The sequence below is a fragment of the Carassius gibelio genome, chromosome B18, assembly GCF_023724105.1.
Source record: "Carassius gibelio isolate Cgi1373 ecotype wild population from Czech Republic chromosome B18, carGib1.2-hapl.c, whole genome shotgun sequence".
NCBI lineage: Eukaryota > Metazoa > Chordata > Actinopteri > Cypriniformes > Cyprinidae > Carassius > Carassius gibelio.
In genome coordinates, this window is record NC_068413.1 from 27452711 (window position 1) to 27471870 (window position 19160).

The 19160-nt window shown below is 38.9% G+C and overlaps 1 protein-coding gene across 13 annotated transcripts in view; it reads left to right on the forward strand.

Moving 5' to 3' along the window:
• def8 (differentially expressed in FDCP 8 homolog) overlaps nucleotides 1-19160 on the forward strand; it is a 179906-nt gene that overhangs the window by 145074 nt on the left and 15672 nt on the right. For 12 of the 13 annotated variants that reach the window (XM_052582289.1, XM_052582279.1, XM_052582281.1 and 9 more), the window contains 2 exons: nucleotides 13438-13551; nucleotides 13682-13762. The exons of the other annotated variant lie outside the window; for it this stretch is intronic. In XM_052582289.1, coding sequence (XP_052438249.1) covers nucleotides 13438-13551; nucleotides 13682-13762 — 195 coding nt within the window. The remainder of the gene's footprint in view (nucleotides 1-13437; nucleotides 13552-13681; nucleotides 13763-19160) is intronic. 13 annotated transcript variants of the gene reach the window in all.

Consider the following 19160-nt stretch of genomic DNA (forward strand, 5'->3'; position numbering starts at 1 on the left):
AAAATGAAAGAAAAACCCTATAGTTTAAATATTTAATATATTTAATATTTAATATTCACAGATGAAAGTTTGGTATTTATGAAGTTATGTGCATTTCTTTGAACGAATTCAAGCAGGATAAATGTCAAGCCTGTGCCTGAGTCTGTGTTTATATTTTCTAAGCTACATGGTATTAAACCATATTTTAGATTTGCAGTATTATTTATATTATATTAATTATGCGTTACATTATTCAAAAGAAATTGTGGTTTACTTTGCATCGGAGCATTAAAAGTGGTAGCCTATTTTAGGGGGGTAGGCTACATGGATTAATATGCAAAATGTCAATATTTTAATATATCATGCCTATATTTTAATTTCTATTTTAAATATAAATATATTTTTTCCTTTAATAAAACAACATGCATTTTTGTTATTCGTTACCTGTCCTTTATTTTGACATAACTTATTGGGAAAAAGACATTTGTCTGTAAACTGATTAAGAAATTTTTGAATGTTTAAATGTGAAGCACTGTATAATTTCGTTCCAGTTATTTAGGCCTAATTTGCCTAAAACAATAAACGAATAAAATTAAACCGGCACGATTAAATCTTTGAAACTCTAAAGAATTAATGAAACGTCCTCACGATTAAACTCAAGTTCTCTCATTATAATCAACAACATTCACACGATGTGAAAAAAAGCTTTAATAATTGACAACTTAAGTGATTTTAAAGGGAACCGTCTTTACTTGCTCTTAAAGTAGGGTAATATCATATGGCCTAAAAAAAAAAACCCAGTTTTTTTTTATTATTATTTTAGAAAAAAAAAATCTGATTTATGATTTAAACCGATTTTTAAATCAATATTCAAATGACAAAGACATTTTACAAAACAAGTTTTAATATAGTTCTTTATCATTCATTTAGCAGTCAAATTTATAACTGCAACAAAATGATTAAAAAAAAAAAAAACAGTACTGTTATACCTAAATGCTGGAAAGACCTTTATTTTTATTTTTTTATTATTTATTTTTTAATACTAGCCCATCATGCATCTAACCATCCACTTAGCTTTAAGAGCTGTTCAGATTAAAACTGGCAGCTCAGCAGTGAGTCAGTGTCATGGACGGAGGGCCTGTTAATATATTTTCTAATTTATATTTCCATCTCGTTATGCCACTGGTTTATATTTTTTATTTTTTTTTAGAACTTGTTTGTAAATAGAGCAGAAACTTTCTGTGTGTCTACACCGAAAAGTGTAGAAAATCTGAAATTTGTCATCTGTGCCACACAGCGAAAAGTGTGACATCACACTATAATGTCAAATCATCTGAACACAGTGTCAGTACATTTCATCATAAACAGAACGAGCATCAGTTCACTGATGGGGATCGTGTCGAGTGTATCCATCACTGGGTTCTGCTGTCTTTTGTTGGATCGTTCCACTTGTGTCTGGTGTAGATCTGGCATGCGTTTTTTATTGTTTTATTTTACAGCCCTGCTTGTTTTAATGTTTTTATTAAATATCTGTATTGACTGCATGGTCATATTATCGAATTATTTACTGCCATGCGACCTACAAAAGTAAAGCTTGGCGAGTCGATGAACCAGCATTGCTGCTGGTTGATTTTTGGCAGATGAGCTGTGCTTGTGTTCGCGCGGTCGTCTTCGTTTCATCGGGTGAAACATCTCTCTCACTCACAGCAGAGTCTGTGAGAAGCAACAACTTCCCCTGTGCGCGCACTGATACCAGAAACACGCTCCGCCTTCACTCCATGAATAAAGTATTTCAGTATGTTTGAAATGCTATGTTCATAACATAGCATTTAAAATAATAATAATAATTAAAAAAAATAACAGGAGAGTTTCAAAGTGGCTTAAACTATGTGTAAACTTTTTTCCCTATATCACACGCCAAACTAATAACATTGTAAGCATTACATCTTTAATTGCTGCTTTCTGCTGTGAAAATTTTGTTTGTGATGAAAATAACATCTTTGTCAGTTATTTTATCTAAACAGATCAATTAACTTCAAGATTTCAAAATCAGATAGCATGCTGATAATGTAGTAGCACTGTAAATTACATTTTTTTTGAACGCATTATTGAAAAAGCGATTGAGTGTGAATCTGTTTAAATCATGCTTTAACCCGAAAATAATCAGTAAAAGAAACAGACAAACTCTTAACATCCCACTCGACTCTTGCAGTCATTGTAACCTTCTGATCAAGCTAAATATGTTTAACATGAATTCTAGCTGAATATGCAGTTATATGGCTGTTGGCATGAATTGTACTCATGATGGAGCGCTCTTGGAGCGGGTGAAAACCACAAAGCTCATATTCAAGTGTTTGTGCAAAAATTATTAATGTGCATTAATGACAGGGAGGCGCCATCTCATCACTTAAATTTTGACATGATAATGAATGTAGAATTTTTTAATTAACATAATATCGTGGTGTCTCCCATACATTAAACATATATCTACAGAAAGCTTGAAATGTTTTTAAACGAAAATGAATAGTGTAATGTGTGAATGTTGCATTTTTCTTGTCGGTGAGAGCCAGCACTGTGAATATAACCACCAACAAGTCCTATATAAACCGGTTCAGCAAGTGAAAGCCTCATAAGACACTCTCCATATGAAATTCACACCTTTATCTCGACCCCCACAAGCCATGCAAAGGCTAACTACCCAAAACCCAACCCACTCCAGCTGAACAGAATTCGGTCTGTGTTTTGGCTCTGAGGAACGGTGTGTTACTGGGCTGAAACATGCCTGCATTCAGCAGCACTGCTCTTTGTATTCATAATTTTCTCGCAGCCCATATTATTATTTTCACAAGACCATAATGATAATAACAAATCATCAATTAATAATTAGTCATTATTTTATGAAAATCATTGTTATTTGTGATCGTGGATGTTTGAGGAAGGCTTTAAAGCTGCAGTAGGTAACTTTTGTAAATATATATTTTTTACAAATTTGTTAAACCTGTCATTATGTCCTGACAGTCGAATATGAGACAGATAATATGTGAAAAAAAATCAAGCTCCTCTGGCTCCTCCCAGTGGTCCTATTTGCCATTTGCAGTTACGGACCGCTCCCGGTAAGAAATCAACCAATCAGAGCTGCGGTCCGTAACTTTGTTTGTGTTCAAAATGTAGAAAAATATATATAATAAGCGAGTACACCATGAATCCATTTTCCAAACCGTGTTTTTAGCTTTCCTGAATCACTAGGGTGCACCTATAATAAGTGTTTATGTTCGGACTATTTTAGATTTCTTCGGGGGTACCGCGGCGGAGTAACCCAGTACTTTTGTGATTCTTCATAGACATAAACAGAGAGAAGTAGTTCCGGCTACGATATTCTTCCGCAAGACGCAAGCAGTTTTGTTTATTAACTGCTAGAGCGTCAAAAGTTCCCTACCGCAGCTTTAAGACCAAGCGGAATCCTCTGTTCCCGCCTCACAGTGCGCGGGTCTCCGAGGCTTCACTGTCTGCGGTTTGACTTTACTGAATCAGATTGAGACCAATACAACTTATTGATCATGAGCCCAACATTTAGCAAGCAGGAAAACATTAATTCTAACGGAAGGAAGATGTAATTTCACAGTATTTTTACCACCTAAATGACTAATCTTTAAAGTCTCAATTCTATAATGGTCAAAATTACTCAGGCCAATGGTATTTTTAAATGACATTATTTTATTATTATTTATTTTTTTTTGAATAATTGTAGCCTACATAAATAGGTAAAGCAAAACAAATATTCGGATTGCCCCCACGTATTTTTTACAAGAATAAACATGATAACATATTATTAATTAATAAAAATAATTTAAGCAATTAAAACCTATTAAACTAACTTTAAATTCTCAAGGAGTTTATAAGTAAAAAAGAAATTTTAAATGATTATTATAATTTGATTTTTTTAAAATGAACAATTCCTGTTTAAAATTGGACAGCAACCTAGTGGTTCTCAACCTTTTTTCCAGCGGGCCGCACTATGGTCTAAGTGCAAGTCGCATATAATTTACATATTACGTCAGCAATACAAACCAACCTGATTTATAATATTATAGCCTTACTATTATGATATATAATCTATTACATTCATTGAAAGAAACAATTCTACACCCCATAAATAAAACACCTGATGCTGTCCAGATTCATATGAAGGTGCCTTTTTTTTTTTTTTTTACGACCACTTTTTCAAATCATGCCCTCAATCTTTTTTGTGTGTTTTGTGTATTTTTTTTCTGGATCTGAGAGTTCTTTCTGGTCCTCATAAAAGTCACCAAGTTTAGTGCAATTCTGGTGAAGCTACGATTTAAAAAAAAAAATCTAAATGATCTGGTTAGAAATGACCGAAAATTGCACAAGGTATAAAGTGGTAAATATAGAAGTAATATGGCAAGATAATTTATGTGTGCCAGACTTTAAGCTACCAGCTGGTGGCACTAAGATTATTACTGAATTTTGGAATGTAGGAGTCTTCAAGCCAGGACTTTTATCAAACATACAAAGTTTGGTGCAGATTGAACATGGTATGTTTGGTTTAGTGTAAACCATGATATATCCTGTGGCCAACAGTTAGCACTATGATTGTAACTGTATATTTGCCTTTAGATGTATTCAAACCACAAATCTTAACAAACATGTGTGTGCCAGACTTTAACTGAATTTTGGAATGTAGGAGTCTTCAAGCCAGGACTTTTATCAAACATACGAAGTCTAGTGCAGATTAAAAATTGCATGTTTAAGTTGTTCTAAAACAAGCTATTTCCTGTTGCCAGCAGGTGGTGCTATGATTATAACAGAATATTGGCCTTTAGATGTGTTCAGGCCAGGAGAACGTGTGATGTTTAGGGAAGATTGGAAATTGTGTAGTTACAACAACTTCCTTTTTCATGGTGAAACATGGAAATATGTCAGGCCACCAAGTACACACTCTTTAAAGAAAACTCAAGATCTTTGGAATTTACCATCGCAAAGGCCTTTGGAGTAGTGTAGTAGCTGTTTAGGATCATTGATGATCATTTGGGCTTTATGTCTCGGAGACCCTTTTAGCCTTTTGTCATTTGCATATAAATTACAGACCTCAGCAAACTACGCCCTTGCTCACAATACACGTAACACACACATAAAGTCATTTTCTTTATACAGACTATAATTAATCAGTTACAAATATATCTGGTATATGCATAAGTTGTTTGTAGGTTTCCCTATTATATTAGCCTAGTTACCACTCGTTATTTGTATTAGTTTAGCAGTTTACATTCAGATATATGAAATGTATCTCTGGTTTTATATCTTCTAGATGTTTTTTTTTTTTGCTCTTTATTTCTTTAACAATTATTTACACTATGTGATTGGGAAATGCATCATACTATTTGTACTATATTTTGGGTAAAACTGCACCAATCCTCCTGACCTGCAATAAACATGCAAATTGGCCATAAATGGAGACAAAGAAAACTTCTCACGTTCATTTAACATTAACATTATTTAATGTTAAATGTTAAAGTAAACTGCAGTTTATAATATTAAATTAAATTATCCAGGAGCATGGTTGGGAATGACTGCATTAAAGTAGCTAACTAATGTGCACCTATTGCTGCGTTTCCACCGAAATTACCCGGAACATTTGTACCAGGAACTTTTTTTCCCAGGAACTTTTTTCCCCCCAGACCTGTTGCTTTCTTTGTTTCCACCGTGGTGTAAAGTACCGGGAAGATTAGGCAAATAGACTGGTGATGTAGGTCTGCGCGCGTTTCTCAATACAAAGTACCGCTGATTTAAAAAAAAAGAAAAAAATTAAGCTGATTTTGGACGTGCACCCTCGGTAGTTAGTTCAGACTTTGTGCATTTGACTCGGGAGTGTGATGTCCGCGACGACGCAAGTCCGGTAAATCTATAAACAGCAGCATACTTGATAACTTCAGTCAGCTCGTCTTGGCTACTGCAATTCTCCTTACTGTATATTTACAATAAAACGAAATAGGATATCAAATACCACTGCCTCCTTTGGTTTTCATTTAAGCATAATAACAGCTGCAGAAATGTACTTAGTTCAGGGATATGTGTATATGCAGCCATTACAATGAAACGAAATATTATATAAATTTGCCTTTCTTATTTTCATTTTAACATAGATAAATTGAATACAGACTGTTAGATTTACCCCGCAGCTGAATTATATTTTGTTTAACCACACAAGAGCCAGCGGCACATATCAGAAAGGTCTATCCAAGGTGAAGCTGCTCTCTGCGGATACATGAGGACTGAGCTCCCGCTGATCGAGTGGAGCTCACCGTCTATGAGATCGGCGAAACACATTTTTAAACAGGCGCTGTCTTTATAAATAAACCATAGATTTGAGTTTTAAACAACTACATTCTCGCCTGAAATACTTTTAAAATTACATTTCATGACACAATAACAGTAATATTTGAAAATGATCCGAATAAATGGTGGTTGAACTCAACCAATGCTGTGTGATCTCAGATCGCTTTGGCTACTGCAATTGTCCCCTCAGTATATTTACAATAAAATGAAATAGGATATAAAATACCACTGCCTCCTTTCGTTTTCATTTAAACATAATAACAGCTGCAGAAATGTACTTAGTTCAGGGATATGTGTAACGTTATATACAGCCATTACAATGAAACGAAATATTATATAGACTTGCCTTTTTTATTTTCATTTTAACATATAGATAAATTGAATACAGACCAGAGAAAACCGGTTAGATTTACCCCGCAGCTGAATTATATTTTGTTTAACCACTAAAGACATATCAGAGCCAGCGGCACATATCAGAAGGTCTATCCAAGGTGAAGCTGCTCTCTGCGAATACATGAGGACTGAGCTCCCGCTGATCGAGTGGAGCTCACCGTCTATGAGATCGGCGAAACACATTTTTAAACAGGCGATCTCTTTATAAATAAACCATAGATTTGAGTTTTAAACAACTACATTCTCGCCTGATATACTTTGAAAATTACATTTCATGACACAATAACAGTAATATTTGAAAATGATCCGAATAAATGGTGGTTGAACTCAACCAATGCTGCGTGATCTCAGATCGCTTTGGCTACTGCAATTCTCCCCTCAGTATATTTACAATAAAATGAAATAGGATATAAAATACCACTGCCTCCTTTCGTTTTCATTTAAACATAATAACAGCTGCAGAAATGTACTTAGTTCAGGGATATGTGTAACGTTATATACAGCCATTACAATGAAACGAAATATTATATAGACTTGCCTTTTTTATTTTCATTTTAACATATAGATAAATTGAATACAGACCAAAGAAAACCGGTTAGATTTACCCCGCAGCTGAATTATATTTTATGTTAATCCACTAAAGAGACATCAGAGCCAGCGGCACATATCAGAAGGTCTATTCGAGGTGAGGCTGCTTCTGGTCGGATAGATGATCACTGAGCTCCCGCTGATCGTGTGGAGCTCACCTTCTCCGAGATCGGTGAAACACTTTTTTAAATAGGCGCTGTCTTTATAAATAAACAACAGATTTGAGTTTTAAACAACTACATTCTCGCCTGAAATACCTTTAAAATTACATTTCATGACACAATAACAGTAATATTTTGAAAATGTTGATCCGAATAAATGGTGGTTGAACTCAACCAATGCTGCGTGAACTCAACCAATCAGGATGTCTAGCGCCAAAGTCCCGCCCCCGAAAGTTCCGGAACTTTGCAGGGACTTTCTGAGGGGCATTTTTTTACCCGGAACTTTATTTAGTTCCTGGTTCCTGCGGTGGAAACACACCAAGTACCAGGCCAAAGTCCCTAGTTCCTGGGTAAAGTTCCTGCGGTGGAAACGTGGCTTATAATGCAGTTCTGATCGTAAGAACACTGTGAGCCAGTAACTGATTGTAAAGTAAATGGGAGTTTGTAAATCCTTGATCAAGTTAAATGTGTATAACAGCGAATATTCCCTTTTGCTTATAATTTTTATTGTTTACTGGCAGTGAAGAAATCCTGACACACATCAATGTGCAGTTAAGTTGCACAAACTCTTAAGAAACTGTTGGGATCTGAGTCACATTGATCTTAACAAAGCTGCGGTAAATTGTCCATTATAACGAGAGTAATCTTACACTAAACACGTTCAGTTTTAAGTACGATTGGGTTTAAGGCCCAGTACCTTAGACTAACGCTAGAGGGCAGGCTCCACCTCTACCCTCCTGATCTCACCTTTTCTGGGCTCATCCACTCCACTTTGTGGGCATTATTAGAGGTCAACTTCTCTCTCCTTAAATCCATGCATTTCAATTAGTATTACTTTCTTATTTCCCTTCTGCTTCTTCTAGTCATTAATGTCATTCTCGCCATTCTAGTTACCTCCCATTTTAGTTCTTTATTCTAGTATTATTTTTGTTTTTACTTTATTTTTTTATTACTTTTTAATAAGTTTCTTTGTTTTGTTCCTTTTTTTATTATTATGATCATGTTTCTTCCTCCTCTTCACTCTCATTTTAACACTCATTTTACCACTTATTTAAATTTAAATTTGTGTTTACCTATAGGTAGCACTCCTTCTAGTACTTGGTGAAGCAACAGTTGCCTCCATGATGGATCACAGCTGCCACGGGATCCAGACTGGAACATATTTTTATTCATATTTAAGAAATTTGAAATCATTTGACAATGGATTGAAAAAGTAAATGTGTAAAATAAACATACTTACTGTATACTTAAAGGGGGGGGGGGTGAGATGCTCGTTTTCACTTAATATCCTGCTAATCTTGAGTACCTATAGAGTAGTACTGCATCCTTCGTAACTCCAAAAAGTCTTTAGTTTTATTATATTTATAAGAGAAATATAGTCTGTACTGATTTTTCCCGGAAAAACACGAGCGCCTGGAGGCGTGGCGTGTGGGCGGAGCTAAAGAATCACGAGCGCGAGTAGGCTTTTGCGTTGAGAGCGTTTGGAAGCTGTGACATTACCGTGAGGAAAAAAACATCATCCAAAACAAACCATGGCTAACAGTCAGATTCAGCCGTATAGACGGTTTCAACGGCAACAATATAAACAAACGTTACTGTGCGTGCCCGTATTGTGGACCTATCTTAACTTCCGGTAGACTTCCAAATAGAATAAATAACAACAGCCAAGTCCCTCTAGAGTAGACATTTTTTGATAACAAACAAAATATGTTTGCTGCGTAGATCAGGCGGACTTAATGAATATGCAAATTCATTACTTGCCAGCAGGAGATGTTTTAAAGCATAGACATAAAGCGCGAGAAATAGAGGTTTCTCAGTAACAGCTGTAAACAAAGCAGAGCTACGCTCACACGCTGCTTTATCAGGCATATAACATGCAAGTCTTCCTTCAGAAATACAGCGATATAAAAACACCTGTGCCTCGCTTTGATATTTAAACATATAAATGTAAGGAATTATTATTAATAAAAGTGCAGTACGTAACGTTACTCATGTTTATTCAACGAAGCCTTTTTGAAAATCGTTCAGTTTTAAAATTGTGGCGAGTCTCCAAAAATAAAATAAATGTATGGGAAACACACCCCGCAGCACAACCACCTGAGCCCAACTTCAGTCTACTCATCACCTTAACTGTAACTGCGTTTGTAGAAGGCAAGGCACTGCAGCCAACAGACCGGAAGTTAGGTCCAGGCACATGCGCCCGATGAAACAGTCTATATTTATGATCCAGAATCAGATCCAGAGGCTGAAATTTAACAAGAGCAGCATCAGCAACGACGTCTCTATGTGGTATGTATTGAAACTGTATATATTTGCTTAGCGGTTTTGGAAAATGACTAAGTTCCACTTTATGTCGTCTTTTTTTTTTATTCTTTTTTTTAAGCTGTACATGTGGAAAGTGCAGTTTGATGACAACATCGCATGTTGTTTACTTGATGTGCTTACGCGCCGATAGCTAAGTTAACAACACAGAGATATTTGAAGCAGTTTTACTCACCGCCTGCGGTTCCAACACACGATCGTGACCCTTTTTCGTTGGGACTTCATTATCCTTAAGAAATAAACGATATGCAAATCCGGCGTCAAACTGGGCCTTGTTTGTAAAACAAGCATCTTGGAAATGCAGGGAACAAACGAAAACACTTGCACAACTCCGTTGATGCTCTGTAAAAATAAACTCCATCCACTGGTCCCTTAATGCTGTTTTTTTTTGTAATCTGTGCAGGGTTGTCTTGCCCTGGCAACCAAAAACACACTTCTTTTGTGACAATTTGGTCTCTCGCTCTGATCAGTGAATGTCTCTCCTCCTCTGCTCTGCTATACGGGAGCGCGCGCTCTTCCGGGAGAAGTGTCCTTAGGACCCATATAAGGAAATTCCGCTCCATCTAACGTCACACAGACCCATACTCAAAAAAAACTTTTCGAAACTTGTGACAAACCAGAAGAGGTATTTTTGGAACAAAAATACTCCTTCAAACGTACAACTTAATTTTTGAAACTTTGTCCATGTTTAGCATGGGAATCCAACTCTTTAACAGTGTAAAACACTCAGTATGCATGAAATAGCATTTCACCCCCCCCCCCCCCCCTTTTAGGATGATAAAGTATTTTTCACAAATAAATAAATATTTAATAAAAATATAATTAAAAAGGAGGTAAACACTGTAGCCAACAGGGCACTCAGTATTCTGGTAAGTTTGTGTGCATTGCAAATCATATTTTTCAGATAAACCCAGGGTAACACTCATTTTACATACAGCAGGCAGAGAAAATGGCATGGACAGTGGTCAAATGCATAAATCGCAGCATAATTTGAAGTCACGAATTTAAAGCATTAATTTCACACGGACCGACCGTCAAACAGAACAGGAAATCATGCTGGATAAAAATGCACACTTTACAAGATCTCACATCTAGATTTGACTTGTTTGCATGGTTTGTGATATTAAATGTTCATTAGCCATTTAAAGATTTGATTAAATTATATAAATGTCTATTTGCTTAATGCTGATGGAAAACAAGAAAGTATTATAATGTTTGCCTTTGTAATACTAATAATATAAACAATATAATCGTTACATTAATAATAATTATACATTAATTCCTTTGTTTAAACAGTTTATTAGGACCAAAGCTTACTTTTAAAGCTGAATTTTTAACATCAGTGCTGCAGTCACACACTGATTTTCAAAAAAAAAAAAAAAAGTATATTGTTATTAGTATCATTATTATTATTAATGTAAAAAAGAGTTGTGCATATTTTTTCAGGGTTTTTTTGTGGATAAATTGAAAGAACAGCATTGTTTGTTACATTTACATTTATTTGTTACATTTATATTATTTATATCAAGCTTTTGAATGGTATGGTGTATATTGTTATTAAAACTTCATAATGTTTCACTTGATTATACATTTAGTTAGGAATTATAGTTTGGAAAAAGTCTAACTTGTAAAATGTTTCACGTTATGGGAAACCTTATACAAGTATATAAATAAATAAAAAGAGACTTACTCATGTTTATGATCTCTGCTGAATAAAGTGCTTCATTGTTTTTTCTGAGGAAATCCCAAACGCAAATCCTGAGTTGATCCTCATCACATCTTCTTGGGGTGAATTATGTCTTATTCCTCTCATCACGAAGCAAACAGTAAAATAAAAACTTGAAGAACAGTCTCGCTGCTTTGTTTTCTGTATAGGCATTTACAAGCCGCGCGCTTCAGTGAAACACTACAATCTCAATAGCGCGTTCAGCACGTGGGCGCATTAGATATAATGAAGGGAGACGTGAAAATCTGGATATTGCGTTGTTTTCATATGGATTACTTTATCACAGAATATTTCTTTTTGGTAGAACTTGTTTAGTTTAAAAGTAGACATGTCAAACTTTCTATAGATATATCTCTCATGTATCTTTGTTGAGTATTCACTGAGATAGTTCACCGCAGACAAAGGCTGCAGAAAGCTCACCTTGTTTGTTATCTTTATTTCATAAATGCAGAAAGTCTTGTTTTTATTATGTCTGTATACAAAAAATATTATATTGATGTATAGCTCTTATCTGTACGATCAAAAGTGAAAGTATACGCGTGAATAATCTCCAGAGGGTTAAAGGCAGTTCATCATTGAATTCAGTGATGTCATCATCCAGCTCAGTACGATTTAAATACTATACTTCAAGAGAAACTCCCCACTTACCATCATAGACATCACTTTGGCAGCAGTGGAGTAATTCAGATTCCTGAGAACCACCATCTCTCAGGACCTGAAGTGGGACACTCACATCGACTGCACTGTTAAAAAGGTCCAACAAAAGTTTTACTTCCTTTGCCAGCTGAGGAAGTTTAACCTGCCACAGGAGCTGCTGAAACAATTGTATTCAGCCATCATTGAGTCTTTCCTGTGCACTTCAGTAACTGTCTGGTTTGGTTCAGCTACAAAATCAGACTTCAGAAGACAACAGAGAATGGTTCGGACTGCTGAAAGGATTATTGGTGCTCCCTTCAAGGACTGTATACATCCAGAGTGAGGAAAAGGCTTACATCCAGGTTATCGCCTTTTTAACTTTTGCCATCTGGCCACCACTTCAGAGCCACAAATACCAGGACAGTCTGATATAAGAGCAGTTTCTTCCCCCAGGCAGTACACCTCATGAACAGTTAAATGTTCCACACATTGTGCAATAAAAATGTGCAATAACCTGAAGTGCCATTTGATGTATTTACACAGACTGTTTAATTCAAAAATGAAGAAAAACGTCTGATTCCTGTCCCTGGCTGCTTGTTTTTGGTGCATCCCTTATTTACATTATCACCTGTAATATGCCACTAAACTGTTTTTTTTTTTTTTGTTTTTTTTTGGATCTAACAGTTCTTTCTGGTCCTCAAATCTAATTGGCTTATAGGAGTATGATTTTCAAGTGATATCGAAACTTTTTTCCACAGTTAGATGGCGACTCAGCAGTAAATACTGCTGAATATTGAAAAGACTGAAACAGAGTTGTAAACAAGGAAGTTATTTTTACTTTCAGTAACACCAATAAGACTTAGCCAACTAATTCACTGAGCAGCACTGTCATCCTTAACAGATGAAAGGATAGTGTGACAAAGATATTGCTTTCCCCAGCAGACATTTAAACTGATAATTTATTGTGAATATAAGATTGAGTTGAAGAATGAATGCTGTATCAGATGCAAGTTATCATACTTGATATGAATGAGTAATATCACACGAGTAGCCATGCGATATGGCTGTATATCGGCATGATGTGATTGACTACGGCTGAATTAATGTTGTGTTGATATACATTCATATCGCATGGCTAATCATGTAATATTCCACATATATATCAAGTAGTTAATAGTGAGAATTGTCCCTTAACCTAAAATGTTACATATGAATATTTTTCAGTTTGAAGGTGACTTATGACTTTGATTGTGGTGTGTGTATTGATGTGTTCAGGTGTGTCGTACATCAATGCGCTATCTTGCTTTGATGATAACCAGGCCTGTGCTCAAACTGAAGGAAATCAACCCTCTTCTCTTTAACTTTGTGGAGGAGCTGGTGGAAATCAGAGTAAGTTTTTTAATTGTGACAATGGACATCTTGTATTATTATTTGTAAAGCGGGTCATTATGAACATTTGCTGAAACAGCATCCAATAGTAAGCTATCTAATTATATTTCTTATCATTCTTGTACTTCAGAAATTACGTCAGGATATTTTGCTAATGAAGCCATATTTCATCACCTGTAAGGAGGCCATGGAGGCCCGACTCCTGTTGCATGTAAGTAATTAGGACACAATCTCAGTTAGGCCATGTCACAAAGGGTGCCCTATACCCTTTCATTTCTCCTTGGAGTTTATACTTTAGTGGCATTGGCCGTAAATTGGCTGTGCTGTGGAGCCTGCATCAGTTCTAACTCAGCAAAATTCTGCATCAGGGCCACAAAAGTGACCACAAAAGGGACACTCTACAGCCATCCTGGACACACTCCTGAATTAAATTTAGGACAGGGCCTTACATGCATACCTTGTATCTCACACAAACCTTTACTATACACAAATAGTGCTGTTTTTGACAAGTATAATACTTTTGAATTAACAACATTTTACAAGAGTAGTTTTAATATTAAGCTCTGTTGTCAACTTTCTTCAATAATATTGACAGAATCACTGTTTTACAGCTTATCAAATTAATCCAGCGGTAAAATGGGCTGAACTATCAACTCTGCAGTGGATATTAATGTATGCAATTTCTTAGGCCTGTGTAGTGATAGGTACTTACATCACTGATGACAGTGTAATTTTAGATCATGTGTTCCTCAAAGGAAGGACTTAAAAAAAAATAAAAGGCTCATTTTTCAACTCCCCTAGAGTAGTTTTACTGTTTACGAATCCATTTAGCCGATCTTCGGGTCTGGTGGTAGCAGTTTTAGCTTAGCGTAGATCATTGAATCGGATTAGAACGTAAGTAAATCGCTCAAAAATGACCAAAGAGTTTTTTCCTATTTAAAACTTGACTTTTCTGTCGATACATTGTGTACTAAGACCAACAGAAAATGATATGGCTGGGAACTACACTCTCGTTCTGGCATTATCATCAAGGATCATGCTGCGAAGAGACTTATTGTAGACATACAGACGTGGGATTGCCCAGAAAGGGGAATCACAACACATGGAGGCACCTAGTCCCACACAGGGCTGACCCAAGGGGCATGTATGCAAGTGCTGGTGACATCAACAGTGCTGGAGGAACCCAGGGTTCTGAACTGAGGAACTCACCTGAGGGGAACAGCGCACGCATCCAGTCCGTGGAGTGGAATGGCGCAGCAAGCAGATTGACACCGAGCAGGTGCTTATTGGCCCGAAGGGGCGAGTACCCAGGAGGGCACAGGCTCTACACTGAGATGATTAAATCTAGCAAATGTGTTAGGTGTTGCCCAGCCCGCAGCTCTACAGATGTCTGTTAGCGAGGTGCCATTCGCCAGTGCCCAGGAGGAAGCTACACTCCTAGTTGAGTGAGCTCCCACCCCTAGGGGGCATGGCAAGTCTTGAGCCTGATAAGCCAGGACAGTAGCATCCATTATCCAGTTTGATAACCTCTGCTTGGAGACAGCCTTTCCCTTCTACTGGACTCCGTAGCAGACAAAGAGCTGGCCTGAGGTCCTAAGGCACTGAGTTCTGTCTACGTAAGTGCAGAGCGCACATACTGAACAGAGCAGCGCCAGGCCTGAGTCTGCCTTCTCCAGGGGCAGTTATTGCAAGCTCACCACCTGATCCATAAAAGGAGTGCTGGGAACTTTGAGCACATACCACAAGATCACAAGATAACGTGAGAGTTAGCCGGCCCTCCTCACCAAAGCCAAAGCTGTCAGGAGCGCAGTTTTCAAAGATAGAAACTTTAGCTCTGCCGATAGAACCACTGCGAGGTCCCAAGAGGGGACTTGCTAAGGGCGAGGTGGATTGAGTCTCCTTGCTCCTCTCAGGAACCTGATGATCAGATCGTGCTTCCCAAGAGACTTCAACAGGGTCATGGTGAGCAGAAATGGCGGCCACATAGACCTTGAGGGTGGAAGGAGACCGTCTTCGTTTCAACCCCTCCTGAAGAAAGGAAAGTACTGACCTGATCGAGCTTTTCAAGGTGTCCTCACGCCGTGAAGAACACAAAGTGATGAAGAGGTTCCACTTCAAAGCATAGGCTCTAGCTAAAGTGATGGTAACTACCACCTGCGGTGGCAAGGTACCTAAACCATCCATGACCCATCCAGAACCCACAGATGTAGGTTCCAAAGTACAGGACGTAGGTGCCATTCCCCGGGGCGGGACTGCTGCTGTGAGAGCTCGCTGGCTGCACGATTGAGCCTGCCCGGTATGTGAATGGCACAAAGCGACCTCAGATGCTTCTGACTCCACAAGGTGAAGGTTCGTAGGCAGGCCGGAGTGACTGTCACTCGGAGCATGCCCAGTTGCCATGCCCATCTTGGGAATCGGTCGTAAAGCCAGTTCTGAAGCGGTCTCATAAAGAGTATCCCGAGCGATATGACTGCCGCCGCGGATGCGATATGCCCCAGGAGCCTCTGAAACAGTTTCAGTGGAACCGCTCTCTTGCCCTCGAATTGTTACAGGCAATTCAGCAGTGACTGCGTGCTCTCATTTGTAAGCCGCGCGAACATGGCGACTGAGTCTATTTCCATACAGAGAAAAGAGATCCTCTGCTCAGGGGAGAGTTTGCTCTTTTCCCAGTTGACCTGAAGGCCCAGCCAGGCGAGGTGTCTAAGCACCAAATCCCTGTGCTGGCACAACCATGTTCATGAGTGAGCTAGAATCAGACAGTCGTCGAGATAGTTGAGGATACGGACACCTCGTTCCCTGAGAGGAGCCAGGGCTCTCTCCGTGACTTTCGTAAAGATGAGGGGAGACAGGGCCAACCCAAATGGGAGAACCTTGTACTAAAATGCCTGCCCCTCAAAAGCAAACCAAAGAAACGGTCTGTGTTGAGGAAGAATGGAGACATGAAAGTATGCGTCCTTCAGGTCGATTGCTGCAAACCAATCCATTGGACTTCTACCAATTCTGTACCTGCAAGCCTTGATTTAGGCCCTTCACAAGCTCAGATACATCATCAGTTACATCCTGCCCCAGGATGGGCATCATGATCCTTGACTATCTCGACGAATGTCTTATCATGGCCCAGTCACTAGGGTTGGGTACCGAAACCCGCACTGAAACAAATCAGAACACAGATTTCGGTGCCTCTTAAATGCCTGAGTGATCGATTTAAATATTTGTCCTGGTTCTCCGAAATGTAGCCTACACAAGAAGCAAGGGCGTTTCTAAGATTTTTAAGCGGGGCTATGGCATTAGCCATAAACTGTATACAAATTTGCGATCGCCTCAGTCAGTCAACTTAAATTTCATGAAAACAGCGGTAGACCGATCTTCTCCCCGTCTTTCAGCATGCTCTTCAGTCCGCAGACCGCGTGGAGCAGCGCGAGCAGACTCAAACAGAAACAGAGGACACAAGGTGTCATCTACTGTAAAGTTTCCACTGCGTTCACCGCTCATTACACTGCAGATGTTTCCTCCAATGAAATTCTAGCCCTTAACACATACAGTATGAATGCATACTTTAATTACACTTATTTAAATATACTTAATTTTAATTATATGTTCTTTATACATACACTACTGTTCAAAAGTCTTAGGCCAGTATTAGGCCAGTTATTTATATCTTTATTTATATCTTTTGCTGTAGTGTGTCAGTAGAAGATATCAGTTTACATTTCCAAACATTCATTTTGCCATTAATTTTAATAATCTTCTAGTGAGATTTTTGAATGCACAAGCAGTCTGACAACAGCCAGTGCTCCACACTGTGACTGAAGCCAACCAGGGTGGCACAGAGGACCACCACAGCTGAGTAGATGAGACCGAAGCCCACCAGGGCAGCGCAGAGGACTACCACAGCCAAGCAGATGAGACAGAAGCCCCCCAGGAAAGAGCAGAGAACCACCACAGTCGTGCGGATGAGCCAAATACCCACCAGGGTGGAGCAGAGGATTGCCACAGTGTGATCGATGGCATAGGAGAGCAAGTCTGGTCAGGTAAGGCTGAAATAGAGAACATGAACAGGTTAAGGGTGGCCTCTGTGCCCATGGTGAGATGGTAGATGGTCTCCATGGCCATGACACGATAGGACGAGTGCTCAGGAAGTTTGACTGAGACATGACGATGCTCTGGAAGTTCAGCTGAGATGTGACGAGGCTCTGGAAATTCAGCTGAGAAGTGAAGAGACTCTGGTAGATCTGTGGTGATTTGACTGGGTTCAGGAAGATTAACTGTGGCTTTACTTCGTTCAGGAAGATCAACTGTGGCTTGACTTCGTTCAGGAAGATCATTGCTGACTTGACTTTGCCCATGAAGATCATTGGTGACTTGACTTTGCCCATGAAGATCATCAGTGACTTGACCTTGCTCAAGAAGATCAGAGTGACTTGACTTGACTCATGAGGTCAGTGGGGACCTGACTCGACTATGGAGGTTCAAAAGGGTCCTGACTCGACTCTGGAGGGTCAACGGGGACCTGACTCGACTCTTGATGGTCACCTGTGGCTGCCATCTGGTGCAGTGGCAATGTGCCGGCAGCTTTCTTGTGCAGTAGCGCTGGGCCGGCGGCCATCCTGTGCTGTGACTCTGGGTTGGCAACCCTCTTGTGCCAGGGCACTGGACTGGTGGCCATCCTGTCTGGAGACACAGGTCTAGAGTCGGCCATCGTGTCTGGAGAGACAGGTGTGGCTGGGGTATCCCACTGAGACCGATGGTGTAGGTACCTGGTGAACCCCCAAAAGTCCAGGATCTCCAGCCCATTCATCTCCCACTCAGGCACAGGGTCATCCAGGCAGGCGTTAAAGTCTTTATGTGCCTCATCATTGTACCCCAGTCCTACTGCCATAGTCCAAAATATTTGCACCAAACAAACCACCTCACTCCTCTCTTGACGGAGGGTGATTAGGTTTAGGAACCTCCCCATCCGCTCCTCCATACTGGCTGGGGAATGGATACGAAATCCCTCACTTCTTGATCTGGGCATGATGGAGTCCTTCTGTTACAAATGTTAAGTCAAGTCAAGTCACCTTTATTTATATAGCTCTTTAAATAAAATACATTGCGTCAAAGCAACTGAACAACATTCATTAGGAAAACAGTGTGTCAATAATGCAAAATGATAGTTAAAGGCAGTTCATCATTGAATTCAGTGATGTCATCTCTGTTCAGTTTAAATAGTGTCTGTGCATTTATTTGCAATCAAGTCAACTCCATCACCTTGGGAGAAACCAGGCTCAGTTGGGGGGCCAGTTCTCCTCTGACCAGTTGAAACCAGTAGTTCAATTCCAGGCTGCAGCAAAGTCAGATTGTGCAGAAGAATCATCTGTTTCCTGTGGTCTTGTCCTGGTGGTCCTCTGAGACAAGTTCTTAACAGGGGATCTGTCCTGGTCTCCGCTGTCTTTCAGGGCTGTAGAGGTCCTTTCTAGGTGCCAATCCACCATCTGGTCTGGATACGTACTGGATCCGGGTGACTGCAGTGACCCTCTGATCTGGATACAGACTGGATCTGGTGGCTACGGTGACCTCAGAATAAGAGAGAAACAGACTAATATTAGCATAGATGCCATTCTTCTAAT